This window comes from Drosophila persimilis, unplaced genomic scaffold (genome assembly GCF_003286085.1).
Source record: "Drosophila persimilis strain 14011-0111.01,24,50 unplaced genomic scaffold, DperRS2 tig00000000-arrow-pilon, whole genome shotgun sequence".
Taxonomy (NCBI): domain Eukaryota; kingdom Metazoa; phylum Arthropoda; class Insecta; order Diptera; family Drosophilidae; genus Drosophila; species Drosophila persimilis.
The window spans coordinates 26,195,188-26,221,469 of NW_020825288.1; the positions used below are offsets into that span (position 1 = coordinate 26,195,188).

The 26,282-nt window shown below is 41.6% G+C and overlaps 1 protein-coding gene across 1 annotated transcript in view; it reads right to left on the minus strand.

The window, feature by feature from the left end:
* The window catches only part of LOC6594661, a 28,386-nt gene extending 18,379 nt beyond the window's left edge, over window positions 1-10,007 (minus strand). Inside the window, exons 1-2 of the mRNA XM_026984124.1 lie at window positions 9,990-10,007; window positions 7,033-7,692 (exon numbers count right to left, since the gene is read on the minus strand). Of these exons, the coding sequence (XP_026839925.1) occupies window positions 7,033-7,168 (136 nt within the window). The 5' untranslated portion in view covers window positions 7,169-7,692; window positions 9,990-10,007. The remainder of the gene's footprint in view (window positions 1-7,032; window positions 7,693-9,989) is intronic.
* Between the last annotated feature and the right edge of the window lie 16,275 nt (window positions 10,008-26,282).

Genomic DNA, 26,282 nt, shown 5'->3' on the forward strand with positions numbered 1-26,282 from the left:
GTTAAGAAATTTGAAGATTGCATCCGATTCTTTTCGCTTCGTTCGCATGTGCCTTCTTTCGGGAATACCGGAAGGATATGGTGGGAAAGTGAAGTTGGGTGAAGCTTCCATCCCGTCCCGTTGTGACATTTAAAATGCAATTAGAAAATGCCTTTTAAAAATTTACCGTTCTAGTTTGTTAATTTTCTCGCAGGAGGTCGGGCCCGGTACACGGTACACTACTTTCATTACCATTAGCAGGTGACTGAATCAGAGAGATCCTGGCAAGGACAAGCAGCGGCCGCGGAATATGCAAATGTAACATTAATATTCGCTGGCTGCCGCATGTGCAATACTTGAACCGAGGACCAAGCAGCTGGCTATTGTGTTGCGAGTTTCGGAAATAGCTACTCGCAAGCCAAATCCGATCTTCCATGGCTAGGCGCCAATCCATGAACAAATCGGTCCTTTTCAGGACCACCAAAACTTCATAGAGATGCATATATTTTCCTTTATTTTAAATTTTTCCCTATAGAAGGAAGCGTTTCTTTGTTAAGAAATTAGCCGCTTAGTTTAAACGCTGCAAACGCATACATCGATGTACACCGTTTTCCATTTCCGCTGCATCGTCATCTTTTCTTTCTTTTCTTTTCGCATATCGCTAGTAAATTTATACATATACATATATCATTCAGAAAATACATACATATATATCGGACGTCATACACTTTGTATTATTATTATATATTCACATATATATTATATATATTACATCATTCAATTTGCCATCGACAGGTTGGGTCCCTACAGTCCTGGGATAATTAGTCCTTCACCGATCTGGCCCTATTTGTCTGAGACATAGCCTTTTGAAGATTTGGAATACTGTTTTTGGCCATATACATATATTGTGTATAATAAAATATCATAATAACATAATTTATTATAATATAATATAATATAACAATAAAGATATATTGTGGTATTCTGTGTCCTCGATTACTTGCTAGAGTGACCAAATTCATTTTATTTTTAACAGAGTTATTTGGGACAGAATAGCAAGCAGTTCACAATAATTTTATTCTTGTAGTATAACATATAATCGTTCAGTTTTTGTCATTTACAGCAATCAAGAAAGTATAGCAGTATAACAGAATCAACCATTACAATTCCGCAGCATCTTCTTCGCAAACTTACATTCGCAACATTATAACAGAAACAAAACTTAAAATTTATGGCACAGTGTATGCGGTAGACATAAATTTAACGAATATTTTGTATATGAGATTATAGCGTTGAGCAATATAACACTATAAAAATATTTGCTTTCAACGAATATAACAAAAATAGAACATTGCTAGCAAAGCGCCATCTGTGAAAAGGTAGCCACAGTATAACAGATTCGAAATGTGAAATTTATGGCACCAGTACTACTACTACTCACTAGATGGCGCGATAGGCACTGTTGGGCAACGGCTGCATTTCCATTCTGACGTACGCTATATTCAAATGTTAAGAATTATGTCGATGTTAAATCATTTAAAAAAATTCGAATGAAAAAGTAAATTCTTAAAAAACTGGTTTTTGTATTTGTTTAATAATTAAGTAGCGTAGCCTTTTAATTAGCAAAGAGTTCAGCTAATCTGCAATCGAACACACGCTTTTACGGACTTAAAACCAAAATATGAACTAAAGTTACGAGTGGGCTAAAAAATTTCTACACTCTCCCAACTATTAAGTATCAACACTTTTCCGGGTTTTCATACCTGGTGCGTGTAATACCCGGATAGAATCTTTACCGACCCCATAAAGTATACATTAATTCTTGAACAGTCTTGTTTGACACCTAGTTCTCACAGACAATAAGATCTAGAGCAAGGACATTTTGTATCTAGATTTCTGTGATATCACACCGAATCCAGTTCGTTTCCAAATTTTGCCACACCTTCTATGGCGCTATGGCATCGCATCCACAATTTTGAAGATACGAGAAAACCGAAAGCGCAGAACTATAGACTATAGACAGTGGCTTCGCTGCATCTTGCTGTATGCGCCTTCTGGCGGAGAAGAGACATACTGTCTGAGAATGGGGTATAAATGTAGAGCCGCAGCTCACAACGTTCCCGATCTTCTAAATTAGAACTGTGGAGGCATCTGGCGTACGTTACTGGCGTTAAGTAAGGGAAATACGGAAAATTCGGGGTGATATAAGTTTAAAAACATATATCGTTTGCTGGAAATCGCTCAAAAGAAAAATTAAATAACAAATTTCGGACAAATTAACTATTGCTGATTCGAACAAAATTTGTGTATTTTATTGACTTTTAATGTTTTCGGGCGAAAATAACCATTTAGAAATTACTGACTTATTTCGGTGTAAAATACGATTTATTGATGAGACAACTGCCCTAATTTCCCCCACATCACTAGGACAATAAGTCAAGCAAATAGCAATCGCTGCAGCAGCAAAAGTCCCCGCCCAGGCATCAGGCGCAGTCAGCTCCAACCGCAGCGAGTAGGATTAACGGCCTTAAGAACATTCATTTGAATCAGAATCATTTTTGTATATGCGATGCAATTCTCCATCGCAGATGTTTTATTCTGTGCTTTCGCGTTAGCTCAGTCCTGCAGATCTTGATCTACTTAGAATTAACTCGTATGAATGCCTCACCTCATAGATACGGACACATACTCGTACTATTCATCCGCCATTTCATCAGCGCCACAGATTCGTCTGCGAGTTGGTACCGCATTTCCTGAGCGCCGTTTTACCGCTGCGGATCCCATCACACCCATCAATTCGAGTTCTCGCCGAAATCTCTTCTTCGGCTCTACCTACACCCGTACTTGAAAAGTTATTACTGCACCCAGGCGGAAAATTGCTTCTTTCTGAGCGTGCGAATTGTTTTTACGCTTTGTTTGAAAAGCGGGCAAATGGTACACACCTACACAACCGGCTTCTTTGGGTTTCACAATGTGCTGGGTCCTCGTGGCTGCTGATTGCCGCTAATGAACGTCAAATGGAAATTCCAGTGATGGGCGCTGCTTTAACCTGAAAGCAGAGCCCGAATGTCGATTTTGTGTGACAGGGACACATGAGATGTTCGTACATATACATTACTGAGACTGAAAATGTATGTTTCGCAAGCCCTGCCAGTGAATCAGGTTTCAGTATTTAGCCCTGTTGACCGTCTGCGTTGCGGGCTGCTTCTACATCCCCATGAAAACTGCCAGGTCCGCCGGCGATGCACCTCTGCGGCTCGTCCTTTTTAGCTATGTCAATCGGACCGATGAACTGCAGCGCCGACAGCAACTGAGGTAGTTAAAGGACACATGGACCCTGGAACTGGCTGCGCTCCCGCTCCCCGACCTATTGGAAAACTTTGGCTGAGCATTTCACAGAAAGGTGTTTCTTCCCCGCCCAACCGGAATATTAGAGCTGCCTGTCAGCGTGTGGCGCTTCCATACATGCTTGCAACTTTTAGCGTCCCGATGCCACCGACAGGAAGTGTCAAACAGGCCTCACTCACTTAGTCTCACTGCCACGGGCACTCCCACTGTAATACGTCAGGTACAAAGTTTTTCGGAATTTGTTGGCACAAAGCAAACTGGAGACTATGAGGGACGCAGGGGTGTGGCAGGGGACGCTCCCTGTCATCGGAAATTTTGCTGACATGATTGGTGACGACTTCTTCAATCGTAGGGAAAACTAAGAAACGCACACATTTTTCCAGGGGCCTGTGAAAAACCAAGCAAACGCAACCTACCAACCCTTTTCAGGGGTCCGACTTGAAGACGGCAGTCATTAAAAGTCGAAATGTTGTATAGTAAGTAGGTCGCTTTGCAGACAGATCTAGTCTAGCAGGGAACACATCGCTGTGCGCTGTGCGATGTGCGCTGTGTGGAGCGACATTGACAGTATTGTCAAGTCAAAGACCTCCACATTTGTTAATACTCGTGTGCAGGCATTGTGCATTCCCCTAGCATTCCCCTCTTGTGGCATGTTTTGTTGAGGTTCTGTCGGGTCGGATCAGATCAGATGTTCGGCGATGATTCATTGCAATGGCCTGTCAAAATTCCAACTAGATGGAGGGCGATATTTGTTTATTTTTACACTGATCTGATGAGTTTTCATTTGAAACTAATACATTAATATAGCATGGAAATGCTAACAGATCTATCGAGATGTCGCAGCCAGAAAACCGTTCTCAGAATAGCTTTAGGGATGAGAATGTCCGAAAATACTTCAGTCAATATTTTTTGAAATGCAATTCACATTAAAGGGAGTGCTTTGGTTGAAATCCATATGCTGCACTTGTGATCTGCAACAGGTGTTTTTAGAGTAGGACCACGGGGCTGTGGGGGAACAGGCGGAAGGCCAAAAGACCCATAAGTCAGTATAATCCCAACAGATCTATTACGATACTTCGACCCATTCATTCTTTTTTCACGTTGATTTATTAAATCGAAAAACATAGTGGAATTTTAGAAAGTCACCTACTCCGAAAATCTCCCTAAACATTTTCATCTGTTTCCTTATTTGCTGTTTGTAACGCACCGATGAAATAATATATACTTAATATAATTCTTTTAATAGGTATAACTTAGTGAAACATCCATTGACTGTGGCCTAAGCGAGGTCTCAAACATAAGCATAGAATCACCATTGCAAACTCTATATTGGTTCGGTTTAAATGATAAGCGAGGGGGAACGTTGCGCGTCGCAGTAACGGCCGCGGATCTATATTTATACCCGATCCTCCGTCAGTATGGATCCCTCCGTCAGGGGGCGCACACTGCAAGAGGAAGAGTGCGTGAAAGAGAGAGAATGCGTAAGCGCGTGGCAGGCGTTGCATAGACATTGCAGGAGTCTGAATACGAAATAAAGTTACTGTAGCTTTTTTAGTGTCAAACAAGAAGGACGGACGGAGGGCGCACAGATATGGCTATATCGACTCGGCTATTGATGCTGATCAAGAATATATATATTTCACGGGGAAGGAAACGAATCCTTCTGGGTGTTACGCACATGCACTTTTACCACAAATCTAATATACTTCTATACTCTTTGAGTATCGGGTATAAAAAGGGTTTGGTTTGTCCAATCATTGTAGATGACAATTGTCATCGCTCACTGCTGCTACTGTAGTATCGCTAAGTAAGGAAGAATATTTTTGATTTATTTCTGGTTTTTTATGTTGGAGAGTTTCAGAGTTTCCCTTAAAAACAATGTTAGTGCAGCTCCATCGTACTTCTTCCATTCCTCGCATCTTATTAGCGATTCTATTAGGAATGGTTCCCAATGAACAGGGTCTTTCTGTCAGTCGCCGAGTTAATAACTTTGGGACTTGTTGGGCATTGTAACTGGGAATATGTAACGTTCAATATATCACCAGAACACCAGAACCAGTACAGCCACCCATGTACCCTGTGAATGTCGGGTCATTGCGGGTTGACAAAAAGTGCCGCTTCCACCCAGAATCGTATGGTAATACATGGGTATATCTAAGGAGACATGTTTATTCATAGCCTTGGCGCGGGTTCATGATTTCCTTTCCAGTTCCAGTTCGTCCCGTCACCCCGGAAGCCCCAACCCGTGTGCGTATGCACGCACTTATCGTCTCTCCTACTCCTCCCCTTAAAAAATGTTTGTCTCTTGTGCTGTCTGTCTGTCTTTATGTATCTGGATGTTGTGTAAAAGGTGAGCGTGCTCTTCAGCCCGCTATTGACTTCAGCATTTATATATATAGTAGGTATTTATATATCTTCATGTGTACTCATAAATGGTGGTTTTATCTAATGCCGACGCACACAGCAATCAAAAACGCGTGTTTGGGGAACCGCTAACGTTTTCAGAGTCACGATTATTTTATATTATATTTGATCCCCTCAATCGTTCCAGCTCACACATCCACCCGCCCGGCGATACATATACTCGCATACACGAATAAAAAGAGTGTGCATCGATGCCTGGAGATTCGCCTAATTTGAATTTAAACAGAAGACCCTTCCGGCGCATTAAGGATCATTTATTAGGAGCCATTTATGCTGTTGAAGAACTCCAGGCCACTGGAGTAATAGTGGTTAGTGGTACTAGAACCTCAGCGTCGCTATAACATTGCGATTACTTTAAGCCACTATCCAATTGTCATTGTTAACAATAGCAGTTAAAACAAAGAACTCAAACCTAACCAGTACATAATGGGGACTGACAAGGGGATCTATTTTGTTGGTGTTGAACATTGACAGACAGAGTGTAAAATCGAATTTGCGAAGGTGATTTTATTGCAGATGTTTGATTCAGAACATCATCGGTAAGGTGAAATAGAGAACTGTGATGCAAACCTCGTCAATACGACAAGGACGTACAGTAGGGCTGAAAATTTGCCATCTTTTTGCACAAACTTGCGTCTGTCAACAATATGCTATTCGGATGTCCCCAAATGCCTTGTGCACTCGTGACAAAGGACGTCTCCAGCCAGAACCGAAAAACGCGAGGGACTCTCTTCCCCGGAGTGGAGTCCAAACCGTTACCTATATAGGCGTTTCACTAACTAAATTCCTATGTAAGTGTACTCGTTGACTATATTGTTGTTTAGATGATTTTGAGCAAGAATATCACCGCAGGAAAACTCTACTCTACAATATAAACTCTAAGCCTCCAGAGTCGATTGTTTGAAAGGCTCTCAGTGCCAGTCCACCAAGTCGAGCAGGAAGACCACATTGGCGTAATATAGTCTTCTGGCAATGCGTACGAAAAGAGCGAATGGTAATTTGGAAAGTCAACATTTCGCGCTTTCATCGATTTGGCGGAAAATGAAAATACGGAGCCATCTTAATGAACTCCTCGCTCTAGCGACGAAAGAATCAACGTCAAGGAAAATGCCAAATAACAACTCAAATAAATAAAAGATAAGGGCCATGAAGCCAACAGCCAAACAAAGGCAGGGGGGCATTGGCACCGAAGAAACGAGAAGAGCATGTACGCTGGGCTTCGTCAACGCAGAGGACAATATGGAACGAGATGTAAATAAGAAGAGCGATTTAGCCACTTACCCAACTTCTCGCCGCAGAACACGGAGCTGGGGGACTGGGTCCACACCAAGGCCAACGCAATAATTGTAGCTCCAAGATGCACGGGACGTGAGCTGGTGCGAGAGCAATGCCGCCTACAGCTCTGGCGCGGCTCCATCTCCAGGCTTCCGCCGAGGGGCACAGAATTGGCCAGCGAGTGGCTCTAAATCCTCTAGTCAGGCAAAGGATTCCTCTATTCCTCGCACTCTCTCTGTGATTTTCCGTTTATGCACGATTCGTTGCGATTTACGCAGTTGCTACCGCTTTCATTGGCAGTAAGGCCAGTGTTGGTTCCTCTCGAATGAGCTCTGTTTGGAATTGGCGTCCCCTTTGGCAGTGCCTTCCACACGCTTCGCTACCTAATATCAGCTCACAGTTGCGGCGAGGAATATAAAGATTTTACTCTACCAAGGAGCCTAAAAAAGCGTGCAGGACGGTGACAAGTTTCCGTCTTCTCGGCACTGTACAACCTGACTAATTGTTGTTCAAATACAATGCATGGAGAGTATTCTAATTTGCACTTTGCGCCAATTCCCTGTCTCAATTTTGGGGAATTGGGGAATCATTTAGTTTGTGCTGTACAGGTCTAACTGTTGGCATTCTCATCTCAGTCGCTTGTTTAGTACAAATTTCCGGGTATACCTAGAAGACAAGTAAAAAAAATATATTAGTTCAATGCTATGGGAAGCTGGCCAACATTTATAGCCTTTCACGTTGCGGGGTTTTTGGTGTGCAATGCTATTCGATTAAGATCCAAGTTGGCTGGACGAACATATATTTTTATTTCGACTAAAAATGAGCTAGACGAACATGGAGCATGCAATTAATCTAATGAACTAACAAAATTACCTAAACAAAATAACTGAATTAATCGTCATTAATTGGAATCGTTATTGGAGCACTATGTTTATCATTTATAATATGTAGATGCCGTTGCAACGATCGGTCAAAAACAAAAACAAAAACAATCCAACCAATTCCAGACTGCTGTAGTATAAAAATATAGATGGACATATAAAAAACAAGTACGATGACCCCAACAAAAAGACAGACAAAAAATTATCTAAGTTCCTGCTTGGAGTTCGGTGTTTCGAATGACCTGAACAAAATCTACCGCGTAGTAATGGAAAGTAACAGCAAAATAAATATTACTGTTTGCTGTACAAGAATAGAGATAGTTCCTATGTATTTTTCGAACAATTGTTCCTATGGAAACTATAGAATATCAACTATATATTGGTGAGTTTAATATTAAATACGTAAATAACATCGAAACAAAAATTTAGCTTTTTTTCTTAGCATCAACCAGAACTTATCTATTTAATTTGGGGCTTCAAATGATTTTTTTGGTTAGTTGTCCAAAAAATATATATACATATACTTTTTAAGTTTATCCCAGACCTAAGCTTGCGTCTGTTTGATTATGCTACACCTAGTTTTGAAGAACTTTGCAATTCTGAACGGCTAATAATAAGCCTATTAATGCCCCTTTTAAAGCTTTGTAGCTTCAGCCGACCGTCTTCGAAACATAAAGCTTTAAAATGGAAAAATTTAATGTCCTTGGCGGTTTTTAATATCAAAGTGTTAAGTTTAAAAACTCAGGAAAAGTCAAAACTAATTAGTCTTGTTTATTTATATTCTATTCATATAGGAACGTTACGATAATTATCGTATAATTATAATTAGTCGTCATGTATCAATTTGTTCTCAGCTTGGTATGATCTCTTTATTAAAAAACTTTGAATTTTATTTTTGAGCCGAAAAATATAAAATATAAAAAAACTTTATTTCTGAATTATATTTTTTCCCTCAAAATGGACAGCTGTTAATAATATTTAATAATTCAGAAAAATTATTTTTACCGAATTATTATCATTAAAAATTTAAACAATATAGTTTTGTTGGATATGTATATGTATATTATTCTTCGAGTACTCCATCGGCATTTTTTAATTCTACTTTGCGGCTATTCTAAATGGATTATTTGTTCGGCTGCAAAAATATAAAAGACCAAATTTTTACGATTTCTGAACAAAGGGTTATCTCACAGAAATTTTACCATTGTTTCCTTGAGAGCTTATTTATATACATTAGGTTCTATACGTTGAAGTATTATATAACGAAAAATGTTGACTTGATGTACGTTGGCCTTGCTCCCCACCTGCTCTCACTGCTCTGAGATGTATTTTCCGGCAGAGGTTGCTAACGCCTCTCGGACCCCAGAAAGTAGAAGTTGAGTTTTAAAGGCTCTCAAACTCAAAAAGGGTGCCCACAGCTGATTTACATACATACTCGTATATGTTAATTAGTTAATTTAAATCATCCAGCCTAATTTCTTGCCTATTTTCTGGATAATAAAAGTATTGACCATTGCAATGCAATGCCCGGGTAAATAATATGATGGATGTATTCCAAAGATCTATGTACTCTTCAGATAGCTCTTATAGCTATCATGACTTTCCTTTGTGATCACGCATACGCCTTGTTGCCATATATGGGCTATTTGGGGTAGCCATAGTCAAATTAACTTAAGATTGTTTAAAAATATTTAGAGTTCTATATTTATTAAATACACCAAGTTTCAGCTCGATATCTGCTTTATTCGACTTTATGCCACTTATTTGGGAATTCCGCCCAGTGTGCTTTGGTACAATTCAATACCATTTCTTATTTCTCTAATATCAAAATTGGATCTCCTATGCGCTTTACCCAGCTGTCTTCTTTTGTAGATTTTAACAGTTTCGTTTCTTCTCCTTTGTTTGCTTTTAATAAATCTACCACCAAGCACTACAAACTCAATTAATCTTCTAAAATGCAATGATATTTATTTATACCAGTCTAGCCATGAAAAATATTGTGTACATAAGTCCGGATGAGAACACTGCCAAATGTATTTATACAAATTTAAAATACAAGAAAAAAGTTTCAGTTCTTATTACCATTCAATTTTCGCTTGCAAGAGTAATCCAAAGAAGGGAAAAAATGTTATCCTCATTTCCCAGATTTTGTTTTGCTATTCAGAAGCAATTTATTTTAATTCAATTTATTCCAAAGAAAACACTGGACTCATTATCTTCACTTCACTGTCAAACTGTCGCATTTAGGGGCTAAAATTCACAAATCCAAAATAGAACCCGTCACGGAATTTTCAGTCACTTTAGAGGATTTACAGATTCGCTGTGCCCTGGGCCACCGATTCTCTTTGAATATTGCCAAACAAGTCGTCGCAAAGAGTTTATACAGCACGTCCGCTTGTCTTGATTCACTTTTCTTTTCGCTCAGGACAATTTTTCCTTAGCCTTTTTCACTGGCCATCCCAGCTAAGAAGCTTGGTTGGCATTGCCACGAGTTAAGGGTAGAGTTACCCCAAAAAATTGCTGAATCGTCGCCAAGCAATCTAGCCGCGACACAAATTTAGTTCGATTCGATGTTTGTTTCTTGAGGAAAGTTATTTGATAACGAATTTTCACATTTTCATCTGCTCGTAGCTTTGTTTGTAAGCTTCGTTGATAACCAGGGTGTCGGGGGAAATTCGGATTTGATAGACAGTCTTTATTTTCACAGGCCGTTATTTTATTCTGCTTTATTAATTACATACGGCAGATTATTACATTTTTAATTTCAATGAGTGGACTGCTTTTTCACTTTCACTATGTTGCCATTTACACTGGAAGATCTGCACTGGGATGGTTTGTCGAATGCTGATGGTGTGAATTAGCCGTTAGTGGAACCGCCAGGCTGGGCACGAGCCTCTGATGTCTATAGGTTTAGTTTAGAGCTGACTACACGTTACGTTCTCGGATCTGTATCGTTCTCTCCGCGAGTAACTTTGATTTCTTGAGTATATTATGACTTCGGATGACTGTAGTGTACGGCTTTTTAGGATTGCAATTGATTGCGGTCTGCACTGGGGGCCCTGGACTAACCAACTAATCGCAGAGTCAGGCTACGCACGTCGCCAGCACCCGAAGTTAAGAGGCTGCTGGAGATGCTGTGTTGATGCTGAAGCTTTTCAAAGAGACAAAAAGCTACCGTTGAAGCTTTGTCTGCACAAACATAGTGTCGTAGTGTCGCACTGCTCTAACGGTATTCATTGAGCTCCCGAGAATCAGAGCGGTGCGACCCTATGTCCAAGGGGAAAGCGCGGTCTTTTGAAAACGCTTTCTTACACTTACACATGGGTTATTCGATGCTAGGACTTATACTGCCTTATTCCTGATGCGTCCAGGATTATTTGGCATGACGAGTAGCTTTGAGTTATTTTAGTTTACCCTATGTTCATATGTGGTACAACAGCTGATAGTTCCATACGTAGCTTACACACATATTTCCAATTTTATGTCCGAACGAAAATGTGAAAGTACGAAAGTCTACTTATGTACATCTAAAGGCCCATTTTATGTTTATCAAAACGTCATATTAGGAAACTTCTAAGCTTCGAAACTTCTTCCCACACATTTTTAGTTATTCCCATTAGCAGGGGAGTTACGAAAGTCCGATCTGTTAAATTGTCACATTAATAGTCGTCTAAGCCAATTAATTGGCTGGTACGCGTAAATCTCAGCAATTTGCAACGTTCCAAGTCATAGGACTTCCTCAGCCTCAGCTCGGTAGTGTTGATATAGGAGCCGCAGCACAACTCTGAGCATAAATGTTGATTGGGTCTTAAAGTAGATTATGTAATTGGGCGTCTAAAGTTTTATTGCTCTCGGTAAAGGAAAAGGAACACGACAAAATTTTGTGGTTTCACAACTTGCGTCTAAAATGTACCTAAGTATATGCTAGTGCGCGGTCGAGGTTGGCTCTGCTAAGCAGTGGAATGGCCATAGGGAGATGGAGGTGTAAACGCACCACAATCAACTTAGCTGTCGCCTTGTTGTGGCCCCACGACGCCATTTTGACGTGATATCTTAATTGATGACAGATTTCGAGCACGAAGCCTTAATCAACATAATTGGACTGGGGCAGCAATAAGTTGAGGACAATGATAGGCACTGGAGTTTGAGCTCACCGTCGGCTGCCACCTGAAACCCGACGTCTCCCCACCGACAGCGAATGACAGCAGCCGCCGCGCCGCCTCGAGGCATCACTGAGGGCGTGGGAAATCGCTTTTCGCCTTTCAGATAAAATAACATGAATAACAGTTTATTTTTTATTTGCGATGATGGCGATGCCTCCTTTGCTGAGATACCCCATCATTGTTTGCCCAAGGCAAGCTGCTCCCATGGCCCAAGATTAGGTTTCGGTCGACCAGAGATAATATATTGCGTTTTGATTCTTGCTGCCTACACTAAGGTCATCGTGAATGGTGGTCGGCAGTGGCAGTGGCAGTGGCAGTGTGGGATTCAGCATAAATCACTTAAGCAAACGGTTGCTTTCCACCCAAACTAATGTTAATTGAGCTGTCAATATTAATTGCTTATAAATAACTCAAAACCGTCTAAAGCTTTAGTTTGTATATAAGAATCCGACTCTATTTTGTCAGTATCTATTTCATTCGTGTAAACACCTGAATCACATAAACTATAAAACATAATATTTAACTCATATAGAACAAGAAATGAAGATGGATAGTATCTGTTGAGTATTTGCATGTGCTAAACAGTAGTATTAGTATTTCCCTCTCTTCCTTGTCTGTTGGCGAGGTATCTTAACTAACAGTCTGTTAGATGCCACCAGGCTAACACCACGATGTAACGCCATAGCTGTACACTAAACATGTCTATTCTTCGGCTGGACATTTGCGTCCAATATGCGGCCATAAAAAGTAGCCAGCTGTCACTTTGACACTTGAAAAGGGTAAGCTAACAAAGTATTTGGCATGTCGTTGTTGATACGATATTTTTCGAAATACGCTTTCTGAAAAGTCGAAGTTCGTGTAAACAAAAGAAACAGTAAATGTCGCTGGGATCCAGTCACGTATTCATTTGCGGTTATACATACATACATATGTACTTCTAAAGCCAATTCAAGACCCACAAGGACATCATCAGTAGGAAAATTATATAAATCACAATTCTCAAAGTTAACTTAGAGTATGGACTCTCATATTTCCCCAAGTTACCTCTGGAGTACGACTGGCAGCCACTTAAGCCCTTTACTTTTTACGCTCTTTATAAATGACCCGAGTTCAGGATTAACAAGCTCTCGAGTACCGATAAATACGGATGATGTGAAGGAAATTTCATTTCACTCACACTTACAATTATGCATGTTCAAATGCCCTAATGCTTCTCATAAGACTAATTATTCCATCCTTTGGGGATGTACGAGACCGGTTCGGTGTCTTTCTGTCAGTGGCACTTTCTACTGTATCTTAAAACTAATTTAAAGCTAACTTAACTTGTAATCGACCACTGCAAGCTACAATGAGCCAGCTATATAGTCATCAGATTCAGAATATTTTTAAAGAACACATAGATAGATTCGAGCAGCATCAAAAGCCAATTCGACTCCCGCTCCTAAGGAAACAACAGGGCTGGTGAACAAAGTGGTGGAAAATGATTAATTTAGGTTTAAATGGGAAAAAGTACCTTTTCTTTAAATATGTGGGCTTGTTTATTAGAGACTGGCGATTGAAAGGCCGAAATTTGCTGCACCTTTTCCTGTCACTCGTTGCCATCGCACGACTGCGAAGACTCCGTGTCCTTTGATGACTCGGACATCTGTAGGGGGAGTTGTGTGCATGAACATATGCAAAAGCTCACGTGTGCACCCATTACCATGGTTGGACAGCCTTCTGTGGCCCTTTTGGTCTCGTCTAGACGAACGAATCACGGGGGCAATTGTCCTTTCACACAAATGCTGGCACGGAGATAGCTGCAGGTGCCGGCACGCAAACACACAGGTCGGTGCTCTCCCAAGACCGTTGGGCAGGGCAGACATGGAAAGCTGGTGCAGTTGCTCATTTCTTCAGTCACTGTCGAGCAGAGCAGACCTGGCATTTGGCTGTGGACAAATAATAATAGGAGTATTTAATTTGAAGGTGGACATCAATAGTTGTTTTAAACATTTTTATTTCTGCAGAAATATGTCGGTACTGTTGCTTTGGATTATCGGAGAGCTCTCGATCTCTCTCCTTAATGCATTTGGCCTTCAATATGTTCACGCAAATACTGGTAAGCTATACATAAATTACTTAAATCCAACATTGAATAATTTGTGGATCTTCAAATCGTATCATTAAAGTATGTATGATATTGCAAAGTGTGCTGGTATTAGTGGAAAATGGAGGACTCCATACTTTATACTATATATGAAAAAATGTAATACATTTTTGAAGTGTTGAGTTAAGTAAATACATATTAGCCCGAGTTAGGGGTATATTAAATTCGTGCAGAAGTGTGTAAAAGCCAGATGAAAGCATTAACGACATTATAGCTTTATCTTTCTTCTCTACTTAACATACTCAGCGACTTCGAGTATATTTCATTACTATATATAAAATTAACATTAAAAATACTGGACTCGAACATGACACATAACATACATCAGTAAATTTAGATTTACTTTCTTAACTGAAAGTGTTCTTAGTACTGCAAGTTCCAAATTTTTACTACAAATATATTAATTTCCAGAATGAAATCATTCAATATTATTTAAAATTGTATAACCATAAATATGACAACAGCAACAAGTTTGTTAATAGCTTTAGGGCTAAATATTTCAACTGATATAGAACAGGATCGAATAATCGTGTAAAATTTTTTCGTGAGTCGGTAGAAAATTCAATAGAGGTTTTATACCCCGTAATTGTAGAGTACGACTGTAGCTCCATTGGGTGGAAAAACATGTTCTCTAGTGAAAGGTTGAAAAGGTTGTATTATTGTATATTTTTAATCGCATATGGGCATTTCATATGGGCTTTTTATGTACAAAAGAGATAGAAACCAAAGTAAGCTTTTGCTTATTTGAGAAGGTTTTCAGATCAATGTTTATTAATTTATATGTCAATTGGTTAAAAAAGCTGAGTTTAAATCAATTTCGAAAATAATATCTAGACAAAAGTATATGGAAATGTGTTTTTATTGACTTTTATTTTTTTCGGAAATTACGGAATTGTTTTGCAGTTTTCATTTCGACGAGCACAATAGTTAATTTTTTAAAGTGTACTTTGAATGCAAATGGAAAGTTTTCGAGCTTTATGTGTGGGTGGTGAAATCTGCTCAATCTTGCCGATTCTTTCGTGGCTATGAAACCTTTTCGGTGAAAAAGCTACTGAGAGCTTCAAAGTCTAAGTTTACTGCAAGATGAACAGGAGAGGAAAGCTTTTCCGTTATCCTGCTTAAACGACGAAACAAAACTCCCCTTCCAGTCGTTGCCACAATTTAAATAACTGATGTCGGGGCACTCATGGTCATTTATGTTTACATGTGGTCTAAACCCAAGAGGTATCGTAGCTTATCGACGGACTTTAAAAAGTCTTATCTAAGCGCGAGCTCCATATTTTTCGTATACCACAGAGTTTTCTCAGTGTGTAGCAAGAGAATTATGCAAATGAAAGAGAAATGCGTACTTGCTTGATAGGCGTTAATTTCTCATTCAACAAGTACAATAATTGGTGGTCCACAAGTGTCAAGGGCGTTTCAATATAAATACAAATTCAATCGTTTTTCCATTATTAGTATTTATTTCTTTATATTAAATATGTGGAAACGATGAGAGAATCACATTTAATTATTAAGAAAAAAGCGAAATGCCTCTTTTCCGCCTTATAGAATAGAGTTCAGGCCATTCGAAGGACAACTCTCTCCTCGTACGACTAGTCGCGTCCCCGCATTTACACGTGTCTCCGGTTGCCTTGCATAATATTTATGGGCTTGGCTTGCCTGGCGCCGTGGTGACAATGACTCTGCTCACGTGCTGCAAACAGAGACGCCAAATGCCGCATAGCACTTCGTCGCACTTCTCCCCCGACAGCAGTGCGAGCAGTGTGGCATGAGTCGCCCAGCACCGCTCTTATTGACTACGCACATATGCGGGCTGGAGTGGAGGAGGGAATGGGATAGCTTCTTCCTCTCGGAGAAGAACCTCCCTTGAATCCATATCGCTTGAAATTCCGGGTGCGCTTCATTTTCAAATTATTCAAAGGAAAGGCACCAGGTAGCCCAGGAGGAAGGGGTCGCACCCTGGAAATAAGTGTCATGAAAACAAATATTCCGGGAAGCGAAATAGAATAAGAGGGGAACGTGCGAGCGTCAGTGCCACTCAAGTCCATAAAATCAATCACATCACGATCTGAGCGCGAGCCCAGGAAGTACGACGGAGCACACGAGCTGGAGTGTACCCAAAAGCGGGAACATCAAACACTGGGCTATGAGGAATGTCTCCAGCAATTAGGGACGATAGAAGTCGGCAGATGGTGTGTTCTGCTGTATGCATAAATCAACGCAGAAAGACTGTCAAAACTTAAAATACACATAGACCAGAGCTTAAGGCACTGTCAGTGGCTTGCATCGATGCAAAACTCGAGTTGTTTTAAGGGGGTCAAATCTCGTAGATCATTTGCCTAAATTCAACCAAAAGCCTGTGACAGATTTCTGCACATGGCTATACGTTTATGCATGTGGAATTTCCATTCCAATCCCATTTCACTGGTACGAAAAAGGAACTTTTATACAGGTTTGATACAGTCGAAGATGTGATGTTAATTTGTTTGGGGTTGTAGCTTAAAGGATTAAGCATTCCTATTATGAACATAGGAAAATTGATGGTAATCAATAATATGAGGAGTTAAGAGCATACAACCGTATTTCACAATCTGCTGACAGAGAAACGAAATTGATTTGCTATTAGGAAGGTGATTAGAGTAAATACATCAAGGCAAAGGAGCCAGACCGCCCACTGTCAGTGACAGACTGTCTGTAGCTTGTCTCAAAGTAGCAATCAATTGTTGCACTGTCCGAGCACAAAGCGGACAATTCGTGAGAATGTAGCCTAATATGACACACGACAACAAACACAATGATTACGTACTAAACGACTACCCCTACCCCTACCCCTATCCCTACCGTTCCCCGAAGAACCAGTGGCAGAAGCAGCAGGTGACAGGGGCAGAGCATTGACACTCTTAATGGGAATTCAAATAAGTGAGTACCCTCTCGTGAACCTTCCGACTATAAGATACCTGTTTCTCGGATTTGTTTCTTAAATAAATTTGTAATGATTCGAAAGGAAATCGCAATACTGCGAAATGAAATGTCAATTGAGTGTAGAAAATGCGACTCTTTATTCTAAAAATAGGTAATTGTGCCACGTTTGATATTTATGGAATGGTAGATACCAAATAATTTCGAAGGTATAACATACTTGATTTTAGCGCTCACTAGCAATTTGCTGGCCTAATGGGGTATACAAGAATATACAATGCTGATTAAGAATAAGCAGTATATACAATTTATATTGCCAGGAACCAATTTTTCTGTATGTTACATACACCTGCAGGAGTACGATATACCCCAACTCTTCCGATTTCGGCGGTAAGAACGGAACTTTAAGTTTGACAACTTCATCAGCAGAGTTCCTGCCGCAGACACCCTCGAAAACAACTTGAAAGTGAATCGTGCTCAGTTGTGTTGTCGTCTAGGTGGGGGGAGGTGTTGGGTTGCGTCGGAGAGGCGGTGCGACATACTCGTAAGTAAATTATGCAAATTCCTGGGGCCGAATGCCTACTTGGCAGTTTACATTTGAAATGTGAACGCTGCAAACGAACCAGAAATCGGACAAGGACGGCAGGGAGACAACCAAGTGACAGGAGGAGACAGACTGAGGCAGTGGACAAAGAGGGGCTAGGCGGACAAGCAGACAGACAGGCAGACACAGTGAGTGGCAGCCGCAACACTGATTGCTCCCAACGATGCCACTAATATATTCAAAAGTTGCCATTTACGAATCGTACGAGTACGAGTATGAAGGGAAACATATTCGCCATTCGGGAGGGCTCATTTATGACAACGCTGATAAAAATGCAAACAAAACCACAATTTAGTAAAACACTTGACAGATGTTTGATTCTGTTTCTGTTAACATTGCATTACAGCAGCAGCAGCAGCAGCAACAGCAACACTGCCAGCGCCAGGCAAGGTCCCAGCATGACACAATATCGTTTTGTGCCTGCATTTAAATGCGGACTTCCACACCCCCTATCTGGCCTCCTCCTGGCCTCCTGCCCGCTCCCTGCCCGCTCCGCACCGCACCGCAGTCCCAGAGGGATGGCAATCTCGAAACAGCTTTGTAGTACAGCTACAACAAATCTCGCCCCGTAGAAGCAGGGAAACTCGAACAGAGACACATGTATAGTAGTAGTGTTGTGTTCCCACATTCGTTCCCATACGCTTTTGTAGAGACAAATACCGGCCCCAAGGTCCACACGAGGAGCAGCACTCGTCGGAGGCCTGTGGGCCCCTGCGCTGAAGTTAAATTGAATTGAGAGCTTTGTTATCGCTCTGACAGAATTATGATGCGATAATGCTCCTAATGACCTGTTTTCGTTGTCAACGTCGTTTAAAAATAAACTAGACTGGGAAATTTAATTAAGGCAGCCCAGCCGGAACGCAAAGGCGGAAAATCATGTTGGTCAAGCGATAAATCCAATTTCACACCATTGGGAAAACCACCAATAGCCCCCAATCATCCTGAACCCTTAGGCGGGCTTCAGTTCCTGCCACGCCGAGCATTTACACTTTCGTACGGATAAATATGTATGTACTTTTACTTACATAAATACACATATATGCACACCCATAAGCATATGAGCATACAAAGTTTAATTTACATACATACCTACCTACCTACGAGTATGTACATATGTATGTATCTTGAAACTTGTATGCCAAAAGGTTGAATCCGAGCAGTGTCGCCCTGGGGCCTGGGGTTGCATTCCCATTCACAGAGACTATCCATGAGGGAGCTGATTCGTTGGATGCAAAGAATTAACTGGAGCATTAGGCGATCTGGGAGACAGAAGGTAGATAAAAGCAGACAGGCTTCCCATCAGAATGCGGGTATTGCATACATGGCGAATGTACACATTTTCCAAAAAAAAAACACCTTCAATACACCAGTTCATGCGTATGTATTTTCCAGCCATACATAAACCATGCTGGAATATCCAATTGTTTGGCTTTCTTTAAAATTTAAAAAATTCAATAAATTAATGAACAATAATGAGAGCTATGGCTACCCTAGAGACTATGTAATATATGTATATAACATTCTTGCTTTACTGTTTTCTGAAACAGTTTGGTGCATTGAGATATCGACTCAACTCGACACCCTGGTCGAAAATCCATATTCTGTTTTATAAAAGCACCCTCTGCTGGGGTATAAAAAGAAAATCTCGACCGATTACTGGCTGTGAAGTTTTCCTACGCATTATATGGTCTTCGAGCTGGTGGTAAGGACTGCTTTATGGGGACAGTGTTATGTTTTATGGTTATTTGAGTCAGGCGCTCAGTCTTCACTCGGCAGACGGAAAGTAAGAAAATTAGTCATTTGCTCGCCGCCCAAGAGCCACTGCGCCAGAAAAGAGACGAGATATTGTTCCACCGCCACATTTAAATGCAGAAGGCTATTAGACGCAATTTATTCGTTACATGCTCCTAATGACTGAGTGAACATCCAGACCAGGAGCACAAACATGTTCTCACACTTAGAGAGCACACCCGGCTTGGTAAATACGTACTCGTAGTTCGTGTGCGAGTGCGAGTGCGAGTGCACGAGTACACAACCGCCCGCCACTTTCGCTGCGTGACGCAAGCGAAAGGCCCATCCCATCGGGTGGCAGCGGCGGTAGCCACGTGGGTCCTGGCTCGGAATGGGGGTGGCAGGGGCCGCTGCTGAAGTCAGACTATAATGAAGAGCAGAAGATGTTTTGCGACACAAGCACAATGAGGCATTGGGGCTGCCTCTGTGCCGTATTGTGGGGCCCAGCTGGGGATCATTCTCTACCAGGCAAAACGACTATAATAAACAGAAAACGCAGAAAAATACAGCACTCTCCGTGCTAGTAAGACCAAAGAACTAGCGAACGGGTGACAGTGACGGTCTCAGAACAGAACAAGGTAATATAAAATGTTTAATCCTAAACTCTGTAGCTCCCAATTTAAATAGCCAATTACGTGAGTAAATTAAAACAGTTGTGAACCGCGTATAATTTCGTCTGAATCGTGAAATTTTCCTGCACTGTCCACACACATTTCCCTCCAACAGAACAGACGATACGAGAAGCAAACCACATCGAAACCAATCTGTTCCGCCAATGTGCAACCGCATTTGCTGGGGCGACAAAGAAACCGCAGTGCACTCCCTGTCCCCAACAATCGGGTAGTGCACCCACACCCGAGGCACTCGGATAGACACCCGGGGTTACTTAGAGGCGGCGACGCGACAGTGACGCCATGGCGTCATCCAGAGACAGAAAACTAACCGCAGCCGCACGTGTGGCAGGCCAGGAAATGGATGGGAAAGTAGATGTGGATGTGGAAGGTTTGTCGCACGCATCGCAAGGGGCAAGAACATAAAGGGGGCATGCCGAAAAGACGCACGACACTCCGCCGAATGAATGAAAGAATGAAAAATAAGGACTGTCGGCAAGTATCCGGCTGGGGTTCAGCGCTCAGTATAGTGAAAGTGGTCATGTTTTTGTGTAGGGATACTTTTGTGTGAATCTCATACATATGTACATATGTATGTACATGGTGTATGGACCGAAAGTTTCATTTTGTTTGAAGGGTTTTTTGTTATGAAAGAAAAACTACCCGAAATGTCTCAGCCTCAAGGTGAATCAGGGTACCCCCGACTTCCCATCAACAGGCGTCAGAGCAGATAAAAACAAGAGGCGGTGCAACAGTTGACAATCGGGCTCTATGGCCATACATCTGAAAAATGAATCAGCATATTGTGGCATTGACTTTGTGTTGCTTAATCCGAGCCCTACTATTGGTGGATAGGTGGATAAAAACTGCAGAAACCGACCCAAAAGAAGAGCTATTTACTTTTCAAAAGGGGCAAAGTGGTACGTAGTTTCTCCAACTCCTAGATATTTCAAATAGATACATATGTACGTATGTGAATTGTATGTATGTACATCTGCAGTACAATAAACTCTTGTACTCCACGAGCACTGGGCGTAATGATGAAAATAGAGACGGCAAGGAACTGAAATTAGGCGGCATGACGGGGAGGATTCGACACAGTCAACTGGCGTGGTGGAGTCTGGTGGCACTTGCCGCCATTTGCCAGGTCGATCGGCAGGGCTCAGATACATATGCACATGTACATTTGTACATACAGGACGGCATCAAAATTTGTGTCTGTTTTAGCGGGTCTTTGTGCAATTTATTTTTGGCGCACTTGTGGAGAGATAAGGAGCCTGCCACGCGGCTATGCCCCCCTGCTTACCGATGGGGCTCATGGACACTGTAGCCTGTAGCCGATATATCGGCGGTGGTTGTGTGGTTGTGTGTTTGCGTTAACGTGCGCTGGTATTGAGTGTATTCTACATGAGTGGATTTGCCGAGATTCGCGATGGCTTACAGCGTGTTAAGTGTTTAACCTGGATCAAAGCGAAATCACTTGCAGCGGAATTTTAGCTCTTCTCTCTTAACGTCAGCCGCAAGACCAGAGCAAATGATGTCAACGAGTCACAATGTCAATGTCATAATCGAAACCAATTTACGGGACTCATGTGGGGATACGAGTACGAGTATACGAGGTTTTTGTACAGATAAACAGATATAGAAAGGAACAGTGTATAGGAAGGATAGGTAGACACATTTTCGACCTTTTGTGTCCGATAAAAATCACAGATCTGCTACCTATGTATATCTGTAGTACGAAAATGAAAAACACGATTTTGTAATGAGATATTAAAAGATCCAAAAATTGATAATAATTTTAAGTCGATGGAATTTTGCCTTCTATTCAAAAAGTATGTATGTATGTATATATTTGTCCATGGATGGATATGTCGCTATGGCCCCAACCATACAGAGAATAAGAGGAAGATATATCGATATAGGGGTAAGAACTCGACTTCGGAAGCGAGAAGACGTGGGTAATAAGATATGAAAAGGAACTCAAGTGTAACTGAAACTAAGAATAAATTTTATTCCTGATTACTCAGTACTACTCACCGAGTATCCCTACCTAAATAATGTTTGTTCCTACGGGAAAATGACAAGGATTTTCCATGAATTATTTCTCTATAGAAAATTTGAATCTGGTGATTAAAAGCCTTACACTTGTACCCATCCAACGTATTTTCCAAGTGCAAATGTAAAAAACTATTTAGCAGTAAAGACAATTTTTAAAATAGTTTGTAAAAGGTAATAATTTACTAATGTGGGTCCTAATATAGACACCAACTACACGCATATAGATATAGATAGCGTACTGAATATTTATATAGATATTTCCCCTGTATCCCAGTATTTGAGCAATCATTTGAGCAGCAAGTAAAAGTCAATCTTTTACGACGTCTGCACGGTGTGCATCGACAAGTGGTGTTCCTTCAGGTCCATTATCAGCGGATGCTTACAGCAGCATATAACAATCCTCTGTCACTGTAGTCGCTTTATCACACCCATCGATTTAAATACATATGTAAATATGTGTCAATGTGAAAAATCCATTTAATTCCTTTTTGCAGAACACACTTTTATTCATGGCGAATGATTATAGCTTTGGAATGCACATATGGATCTGGCTCTGAATTATCTACTATTAATGCCTATTTTATATGTGTTTTTATGTAACCCGTAACCCATGCACACACATGTACAATTAGCACACAGCCATTGCGGAAGGTGTGCGAGCTCTGCTCTTCAGTGAGCGCGCCAATTTGTTTGTGTAAGGGATTATAGCTGGATATTTGTACATTTATTACTCCGCGTGCACTTTGAGATCCGAGCTGCAACAATTTGTTTGCGCACCAAGTACAAAATCGGCGCGGGCTAAGCCATTGAATAAGCATGATTTATTTGTCGAGTGTGTCAATCAGCAAGCGGGATCTTTCCTTCCGGAATCTCATCTGCCTGTGGCTCAAGCTCGTTTTGATGTCGACACCGCTGATTTGAGCCCACTCTGCAATCACTCCCTTGCCGATGGGAACTCTGATTTCTGACTCAGACACATTTGGCCACCATTATTCGTTATGTACTCTGCCCGCTTATTGTCCAGGGCAGGGACTGGCGTTAGAGGCATGCGGAGGAAGCGGAAATGTTTCAGGCGAGTGTCTGTGATTGCAGTCGCCTGGTTAAACAGCACTTGCGTACTCTTTTATAGGTCTGTACGACTCGCATAGTAACAGTACTACTTCTGTACACACAGTCAGGGCCTGGGCTCTCTGGCTTGTCACGCCGCACTTTCACCGACACTTTCACTGGCAGGCCACAGGGGCGGTCACGTCACTCGTACTCCAGGCCACAGCTGGCATCTGGCCACCAAGCGCGACTGAAAATTTATGGCACGCATTTGGTTGTGTGCTCGATTTGATTAATGTTGTGACAATTTTACAAGTGTCGTACTACCAGCGGTCTGTGCGGCTCGGCTGAAGTTCGAGGGAAGGGTCCACATTTTCCCAATGACCAACCGCCCGAGTGCACCGCCCATTTCATAATCACCAAACTAAATCTAGTCGATAGTAGGGCTCGTGCGAATTTTATAGGATGCCCCTTCGAATATTTGTATCTAAGTGTGCCTTAGACTCGTACAAATATCCCAGTTCCGCCCATTCTCCCGTACGAAATGATTGAGGCGTTTGAATAATCCATTTGTCAGCAAGGCTAATTGTCGCTGCTGTGAGAATGGTGTGTCTGTGGGATTGGCCAAAGGAAAGGTCCCGCCGCACTGGGGACCGTGCACGTCGAAAACCATGGGGCATGCGAAAGGACCCTTTCTCCCACACAAATGGCTTTATTGTGACATTTCATTTTTACGCCCAGTGCCTGCAGATGGTCGTGATTAATTGTCGCTGAGCTGTCGGACTGACGACTCGGATAAAGAGTTGCGCGCCTGATTTCGCTAGCCTGTGACAGCAGACAACAAGTCGAAAATGGCATGGCCACGCCCACGCCCATGGCCCAGCAATGTGATTTCCATGTGTAAAATTGTACGCTGGAAACTTGTTGTTGCCGCCACTCGGCGTCCTTTGGGCCTGATCTCTCGCGGCATGTCAGCGATAATCAGTTCGCAAAGTTTCAGCCGCGAATCCAACCGCAATTTCCGCTCCACCAAGATAAACGACTCTAGCGAAAGCGACAGCAACAGCAACAGCAACAGCGATAGCGACAGCGACAGTGACAGCAACAGCTCCCACTGCTAGTGAATGTTGAGTGTGTGGCCCACGTGCGGCAGTTTACAATTTACAGAGCATAATTTATCTGGAATCAATATTTAAACAGAGGCCCGCCATTCAATATGCATCTGTGTCCAATTGAAATCGACGTTCCCATTCAGCCATTAGGGTGCACAGGGTGCTTGATGGCAAGAAGCTGCCTCTCAACCAGGCCCAGGCTCGGCCCAGGCCGTGCCAAAGAGTGTAAGAGACGGATTGGCATGGCTCCGTTGCAGGCGTTCCCCCGAATCCTCCGGTCACATTGCATTTATTATGTATGCATCAATCAAACCAGGACTTTCGATTGCAATTAAAATTCAAACACAACCCAAAAGCCAGCCATCGCAAATCATGAAACCGCAAGTGGCTTTTCGCTCGTTTTCCGGATGGGATAACTTCAATCAGGCAAACATCGTCGAAATCGATTCATTCGATATCTCGGCGTTGGGTGTGTGCAATATACAACCAGATTGGGGGCCTCCATGCCGCCCTGCCTCCGTGGCACCATGCCAGGACCCACATCCACTCAACGCATGCATGTTTCAGTGTGTTAACCTTTAACCGGTCGACCTGTGGTTGCCTGACTCTCCCACTCCCGCTTTTCCCGCTCCCGCTCCCGCTCCGACCTTCCCTGTGTGCGATGTATTTATCTTGGTTTTATGCAAATGCCCCTGGCTGTTGATTGTCATGGAATCTGGTGCTTAAGCATGATTTCGTTTCATCTTGAGCATTTTTTCTGGCTTCAGACCAAAAGCAAGTGCTCCCGATTGTGAGCCAAATAGAGTTTATACACTAAAGTGTATAAAGTGCTTGAAGCACATAGGTATAAGAAACTGTCTGATCCTCGATTACGTACTTATGCCACACTCCTGAGTAGTGCTTGGACTTGCAAAGCATTGAATGTCGAACAAATACGAGTTAATCACTCGAAGTATCATTGTTGCATTTGAGCGTGCAGCTAGTGTTTTTCAAATTGATTTCAAGCTGCTGTAGAGTAATCACCAAAACTAATTGAATTTTTCCGACAACTGATTTCAAAGTTTTTGTCTGTTTATTTAATAGACTATTTAAGGCATGCATATTGAACCAATTACATTCCAATAAAGTAAAACTTGGCAAGCAACCTTCTGAAAGTGGCTTTACCCTGGAGAAAGTCAAATCACATCCTAGACGAAAAGCCATAGAAATTAGCTCGTTATTTTTCTAGTTGGTTCGCTGGGGATCAGCCACAAAGGGTGTGGCTCGTGTTTTCAAAGAATTCTAAACAAACTAAATATTTTGTTGTGTTTTTTTCGCCATTTCCATATGGAATAAGGCATCACTATTAAGGATTACACTTGGTATAAAGAAAGAAATACATATACTCCGCTTAAGCCATCAATAGCAAATCTTAGATTAATATGTTATCGCTTTTTGATGGTTTCCATTCGGAATCTGAAATTTGAATCAAATGTAATTTAATTTAATGAAAATTAGAGGCATAGGTAGATACTTTTAATTTTTTATAATTGGCCGGTCCACGGAGTCGTTGTTAATTTATAACATTTTTGTATAATTTACATGCGAGGACCAGACGCGTGCGTAATTATACGAGCACACATACATACATACTCATATCTACATATATGTATGTATTTGTTCACATATATATATGCTCAGGGCCACGGTGGCTAGTAATTTAGCAAAACAAAAAGCGGTCATAAGTGCTTGTCCACACTCAGCTGATGTCAATAGTTACATAAATTAGATTCAAATTAGGTCTTCAGAGCAGCAATTTCGGCATCAAAGAGTGGACGAAACCGCGCTGCCAGCCCGTGGCCCATGTGTTGCGCACTCGCGTGTGGTATGCGTTCCATTATAAGAGAATCTAAACGCTCTCCTACATGATTTGTAAAGG